Below are 7,594 nucleotides of genomic sequence, written 5' to 3' on the forward strand. Positions count from 1 at the left end.
TGAATTATTATATGCTTAAAGTTTCAAGATAAGTTCAATATCTCCGAGCATGTAGCCACGAAGCAAAAATTGCGCATTATTTAAAATTATAGGCGGGCACCTACACTTAGGTCTATTTAATTACATTTAACTAGACCACTTCACTAAAATTGAGGCACATTTTATGGGAAGATGAATGTTACATTCGCATTGCCGCGTCTGTGCGCTCGCTCGAACCTAAGAGTTAGTTAGCTTTTATTCATATAAGCCCAGATATACCACTACTCATCTGCAATTTACAAGGAGGAAATATTTCCAAAATAATAACTAGAACCTAGTTATTGTAAGTTTCGACCAAATTTGGCCAGCATCACAAAATCCCATTTATCATGTAAACAATATTGCACCGTAAGTATCTGCCTTTGGACTACACCCTGATGCAGTGAAGGGGCATTCCTATCAATTTGGCCAATGATGTAGAGCTGTACATGAATCTAGGATCTCCAACAATGTCTAAAAACTCCAAATAATGCAGGAATAAAATTGAACTTGGTCCACACAAAATCACCTTGAGGCGGCCTGCCATTATATGCTCTCTGGCTAGGAGCACTATTGAGTGACATTAAAAGTTTTATTCATAACTTACAAAGGCAAAGAACATTCTAATAATAATATATATATATATATATATTGCAGTCCTAGCGGCAACCAGACTATTCCGTTAGGCATACAAGGCATGATAACCTACAGTTCCACTGAATAGAGTTGGTAAACTACTCTATAGGACAATAATATAATTTGAATTCTATTCAACCCTTACCATGCAAGCTTTGCATTTAGTCCTCCCAAGTAATTATACTACAAAACATAAACAAGAACTAGAATCTTGGCAACCACAGGGATAGAACTGCGTCTAAAGGGATATGTAATCATCAAACGAAATCTTGAATAAACCTTTGTGGGCTGCTGCCATAGGATATACTACTTTTAGTATCCTCTTCTGGGGTTCCTCTTCCCATATGAGCATAATCTTCAAAATCCAAAAGAGGATTATACATATTATGAGCAATGCTCCTTGCAATGCACCATGTAAACCTCTCTTCAAAAGACTGGGTTTAATACCAGTGCTTTGCAAATACATATTTAATGTCATCTTGCATGAAAAGGATAATATTTCTCAGTACAATTCCAAGCACAATTACCATAGTCACTATACAAGGACCTGCAACAATCATTTGTCAGAACACACAATACTGCTCATAGGCCCAAAGCAATGGGCTTCAGGTTATTCAATAAACTTCCTCATGAAATCAAATATGAAACAAAAGTAACTGTTTTCACGAAAAAGCTGTTCAACTTATTAAAAAATAATATGTTCTATTCTGTAAATGAATACCTGGAATTGTCGCTACACATCAATTCCAGTTTAATCAATTAATATGTAATTATACTAGTCTATTGGTATGTGTATGAATGTATTTTCTATATATGTATTGTATCTCTTCTAAAATTGTGAAAGTTATACCTGGCATGTCCTATAAGTGTGTAAGTATGAATATGCAACAAATCTCCGGACAAATAAATGATTATTAGTATTATTATGTTTTTGATGAGCCCTGATGCTACACACTACTGCACTCCTAAGCCTCAATTCAAATGAAGCCAAATACCCTGAAAACCTATATTACAATAACTTTCTTTAGCTCCGCATACTTTCTACCTCTCCAAATTCCATCCTAAATGACCATTTGTTTTATGTCCCTGCCTCACTTTCCCAGAATTCTCTTCCCTACTAGTCTTGAGCATACCATTGCCTCTCAGTATCTGCTACTTCTACCGGGCCTTCTTCAAATTTCACCCAATAGCCATCTCTCTTCACCCACCATGCCTAGCAGTTATTTGTTTTCCTTCCCATCAATATTATCGTCTCCACATCTCAAAAGTCGCCAATCTAGAATTTAAATAACTTTTTTTCCTTTCCATAAATTTTATTTTCTTCTTTTTCTCCGCACCCGATTCTTGAAAGCCTCCAATCTATGCTTATCCTTTTGCCTCATTGGCCATGTTTCTGAGACATACAGAAGTATGCTCCACACCCAAATTTTTTCGTCGTTTTTTACATGCTTACTTCAGAAATCAACTCCCACATCTTTGTGAATGCTTATTCAACTAATGCAATTCTTTCTTTAATGCCCCTTACCACTATATCGACCATCATCCTAAACACTTCCCTGATTCAGAAACTGTTTTCCCTGTTCCGGTTTATCCCTCCCAAATTTAACATTGATCTGAACGTTCCTTTTTTTTTGAGAATCTCATTAACTTCGTATCCATATGATTAATTACCATCCCAAACCTATCACACTGGTTCTAAAGAAGGTAAGCACAGTCGCTCTTTGGCTGAATGAGCAGTTGACTGCCACTGCAGAAAAATGCGCAAAAAGTAAAGACAGATGAATGAATGCTGGGACAGCATTGCAGAAAGTAGGAAAACTTAAGGGTAAAAATTATGATGGAAGATACATTACATATTTTTTGGCTTAGATAGAAATGGGACAGCAGAGTATGAGCAAGAGAAAGAAAACATGAGGAAAAAATTAATTATGGACTCCATTACAGAAGAACATTGATTTGATTGACAACCAGATAAAACATCTCACAAGGGAAGGTATTCATTTAAGAAGTACAAAAATGGTAAATGTTATCAACTAGATAATAGAATCACATATGGACAATGTGTATGAACAGTTTGCTTCAGTCATTTTGAAGAAGTTATAAGTAATAAATTGAACGCATATTCCTTTTTAAGATTAAGATACAGAACCTAATATTAGCATACACCCCATCCAGGGGACATTTCAGATTTGAAGAATAATTTGACTGCTAATGCTGTGGGAAGATTGAAGAAGTAGAACCTTTGAAGAGGAATGTTCGAAAGCACTTGAAGTAAACTTGGACAAAAATAAAATAAACCACCAGAATTTCCAAATTCAAAAAGATTCAATCATTTGTCAATGCTCTAGTAATTTGGATGAATTCCTGAAATGGAAACTACAATATGTAATTTGTGATAAACATAATCATTTGACTTTCAAAAAGCAATCATGCAATGCCCATCACGAGCTTTCCTAGCAGTAGAGCTTTTAGTGACTGAAGGAACCTAGATTGAAATTTTGATGAAACTTTCAGATACTTCAAGCAAAACTAAGTCTGTGCGATATTCAGGGTAATAGCTGGTAACAGAGGGAAAGAAACTGCCTCTCATATCCTTAATGTGTGAATTTCACACACATCATAGGGTTAACCGCAAGAACTCCACCTACAAATAACAGACTATCTGCTAAAGACTAAACCAATACTTACGTTTAATTACATAATTTGTTGACTTGGTCCAACAAGTTTCGCGAGCATTCGAGCTGGTGTCTTCAGGTCGAAGTTCTGACAATCCCTTTCAATGCTGATGAAATTTTTGTCAGACCAAGACATTATATACGGTGAAAACCCAAGAGTTATGTCTAACTCATCTTAATCCATGCTGCAGATGACTCCAAAAGAACAAGATTGTTTGAGGTCCACATTAAAATTGGATATAATGGAGACATGAGGTCAATGACAATATCAAAGCTTCAAGGACATTAATAGAAAGAGATAATTATAAAACCAATCAATTTTCTCAACAGTTTCAGGCTTCACTTTAGTGTAAGTATTTGATAACCATATTATACATTTCCACAGACTATTTTAAGATACAATCAACTTCACCTCCTTGTAATTAAACATTTTATCTTAAAATAAAATGCAAATGAAAAAGTACAAAATCTTTTCTATGGCAATCAATTTTCATTTTTCTTTGAGCATGAACAGATTTCTGACAATTTGTGAACAAGTGTTGCATATGAGAAATCTGGAAAGAGAAATCTTCATATGACACATTGTTTACACTGATGTACACTTTTATGAGATAACTCAGGTAATAAAGGGAGCCCAATCAAAAATAGTGGTGATTAGTCTGAATGAGCAAAAAACAAATCAATATCACAAAAACTGTCATAGAAGCTGATAAATGCAAACTGCATAAAAATGAAATGACTTCATGTTACATAAATAACTCGTTCGATATTATGTAACCCATATTAAATTAATATATCTATAATAAGCTATTTAGGTGTTTAAACTTAGCCCGAGAAACAAAGTGAACCATACTAAGATTAAGTGTTCTTGACAGTTAAGACTAAAATATAACCCCATATTATATTGATAAATTTTCTTCAGCTGCTGCAGCAGTTTCTAACAATATACAGACCATTGCATTCCACAATGTTTTTCTAAAACCATAAAGATCGAACATTATAAGAAAATATAATAGCAAGAACGGCCATTAGTTGGTATAAAAGTAAATTAATCATCCCATGTGCTCCACATAACCTGGAAAAAAAAACAAATAGTACCCTCAATACAATTTAGAACATTAAACAACCCCTATCCCAATCGAACTGCAATATCTTTCATTTATTGCTGCAGATTTTTATTCTGCTTCAGCATGCAAATGAACAACAAGGATACTTTACAAATACTTTTTATTCAGGTGAAGGCATAGGTGATGGTGGCAATAATAATGAGTAAACTATGGAAAATTATAAAGGCCACTAAGAGATTTGCTCCACCTTCACTTATTGATCCATAATTAATATGTTAACAAAAATATATCTTTATCTTACAATTAATGTACTCCATTAAACAATATAAAAAATCACTCTCCTGCCACATATACTCAAAACATCTTAGTTGATAGTAATCATTTCACAAACAAAATATTTAGTATTTATGAGATACATCGCCTCACAATAATTTTTTAATAAAGAACAAAAAGCACTTCAAACTGACAGATCCATCATTATTGTTTCACCATTGCAAAACTGATCTATGGCATCAAGAGTCAATGTGAGCTCATTATGTTGATCTGAATTAGTCTGGGGAGAGGTAGATCCATCGGGAGAGACAGGACCCACATCTATTTCACCAGCCGCATTCTCACAGTCTGCTTCCAAAAGATGCGTAGCAAGATGTATCTTGAGGTACACTTCATGTACAAAGGATGCATTACACTTGTTACACACATGCTTTCGATTGCGAGAGTGCAGAGTTTTGTGATCATCCAGAGCAGCTGAGGTGAAGAATGCCGAAGTGCAAACATTGCACACATGAGGTCGATCCCCGGCATGGTTTTTGAGGTGATGGACTAATTTATGATTGGAAACGAAAGCCTTGTCACACTGATCACATTTAAAGGGTTTGCCAGTGTGCAACATCATATGTGTCATAAGGCCACTTTTTTGAGGAAAACGAGCAGCGCAAATGGTGCAAGCATATGGCTTTTCCCCAGTGTGTATTCGGATGTGTTGGTTGAGAATGGAACGCACGGAAAAGCCCTTGTCACAATAGGGACAAATAAACGGTCTTTCCCCTGTATGCACCCTCTTATGCCTCTCCAAGTGTGAACGCTTCTTATAAGTCTTTGCACACTCATTGCAATAGAAACGCTTCTCCCCTTCCATGAACACTACTTCAGACTTGACTCGAATAGCTCCAGTCAACAATTCCTCCTTCAATACACTACCCAGCTTGGCATTCTTGTCCCTTTGATTTTTGTCGAGACTGGACAAAATATGCTTTTTCTTTGGGGAACCTTTTCTGAGAGAGAAATTGGCTTTATTGCCAATTACTCTACTATTAGCTTCCAACATTCTTACCACACTGTTACTAACTTCCTCATAAAAAAAATTGTCAGTCTGCACACAAGTATCAGTGAACAATTTTGTACCATCTAAAGCCATAGGACTCATATCACTGGACTTATCTTTTTCTTCTAATTTTATTTCTCGATTTTCAAACCTTTTACCTTCATTTTCCTCATTAGTTTTTCCTCGATCTTTTAAGATACTAATACTTTTTTTAGGAGATTTTGAATTAGTAGGCCCCTGGAAAGTGCCACCCTTATACCACGTGCTGTGCTTCTGTATTTTCCCACGAAGCCTTTTGCTTTTAACCCCTTTGGATTCATCGAGAGCTTCATTTGAATTCAAAGATTTCTCCTCAGAGCAATTTTCAGAAACTAATTCCTCATCCTTAACACTAGTTTCCTCTTCCTTGATCTCACAATTTTTCCCTTCCTCATCTGATACATCCGTCACAAAGATGTCATCTTCATCGCTATCATCTGAGCACCCTAATTCTATGCAGTCATCAAATGACGACATATTCATGAGCTTCAAATGCTTTTCCAAGACTTTCTCCTGATTCGAGGGGCTATCAGAGTCCGGGGATACGGATACATTTTTAGCTTTTTTAGAATATGACTCACATTTTTCTGGAGAATCCTTTCTACCTGTATCGCCCTTAGTAAATTTGGATAATCGATTACCATTACGCTTCTTCTCTATTTTAATAACAGGAGCATCTACAGTTTTGCCATCAAGCGTTTTAATAGCACCCCATAGGCTAGACCGAACAGGCTCATCAGGTTCTTTAGGTTCGGTATGTTCTTCAACTTTTGGCTCAACTAATTCCTTTTCGCTAGGCTCATTTTCTGAATTATTACAAACCGCTTTGTTTTGTACAATATTCTCTTTGTCAGCAACTAGGTCATTAGGAGCATCCGTTTCACTGTCTTTGACGTCGAGTTTACTTTCGGGGTTCAACACTTTTGACTTCCTACTAGAAGTCAAAAATCGTGGATACTTAGCTAGTCCGTTTCGTAGAAGTTTGTCTTCACAGTCATTAGAGGGAGATGCAGCATTACCGGAGGAACCTGCTACCGGTGATGCATTGACTGTGAGTTCCCGAATAGATAATATTGCTAGAGACAGTTCTTCCGTTGTATGAAGGCACATCTGGTGATAATGAAGAGTGCTCACCGTTGCGAACTGGTCATCACAAACAGAACAGGAAAATGTCTGGGGCGCCATGAGTAACTCCTATCATCAATACATACACATGAAGGTGTCTTATTAATCACGATTTTTTATGCAGTCATTCATCACATTAATAATAATTTTAAGTACATTAATTACTTACTTTAATAAGAAGAAGAATTTAATCTAATTATGCCTTCTCTGCGGATTAACTTGCACTATTTTGCAGTTGAAATTCTCCATTTGAGATTTTGATTTGTACGTCAGTAATTGTTTAAATGGTATTAGTTTTGAAAACAAACTCCATTATACGATGTGCGATGGGCATTAGTCTGAAGCACGTGAACAAAACATTGGACCAATTTTACCACCGCAGTTTTGATTTGCGGACAAATGAGATGCGTTATGTCTCAAAGTTCATCTAAGAGATTACAGATGTCACAATGATTCGATAATAAGAAAAGGACTACTAGGTCGAACGTGGAAATTAATCTCAAAGAAAAAAATATGGTGGAATGGGAAATTATTATATAATGAAAAATGTTTTAATGATTCGATATATTCATTTTGTGCTTTATTTTGATAAAATATATCCATGATGTACTCTTGTTCTACCAGCGACTGTAACGGTGAATCGATAAACCAACAGAAGTTACTGAAATTGGCGCGCTGAAATATGAAGAACTTGAAAACCAATCGGGAAA

General features: G+C 35.8%; 1 protein-coding gene across 1 annotated transcript; it reads right to left on the reverse strand.

The window, feature by feature from the left end:
• Window positions 1–4,268: 4,268 nt before the first annotated feature.
• On the reverse strand, window positions 4,269–7,250 carry LOC139690250 (uncharacterized). The gene is made up of 2 exons (XM_071587589.1): window positions 7,054–7,250; window positions 4,269–6,953 (listed from the first exon to the last, which is right to left on the reverse strand). Exon 2 carries the CDS (start codon window positions 6,942–6,944, stop codon window positions 4,854–4,856), a length of 2,091 nt encoding a protein of 696 aa, XP_071443690.1. The 5' UTR covers window positions 6,945–6,953; window positions 7,054–7,250; the 3' UTR covers window positions 4,269–4,853.
• Between the last annotated feature and the right edge of the window lie 344 nt (window positions 7,251–7,594).

The sequence above is a fragment of the Hetaerina americana genome, unplaced genomic scaffold (genome assembly GCF_022747635.1).
Source record: "Hetaerina americana unplaced genomic scaffold, ioHetAmer1.1.p SCAF_3, whole genome shotgun sequence".
Lineage (NCBI taxonomy): Eukaryota > Metazoa > Arthropoda > Insecta > Odonata > Calopterygidae > Hetaerina > Hetaerina americana.

Coding starts and splice junctions, on each gene's coding strand:
- LOC139690250 (XM_071587589.1), bottom strand. CDS start 6,944: ATGGCGCCCCAGACATTTTCCTGTTCTGTTTGTGATGACCAGTTCGCA.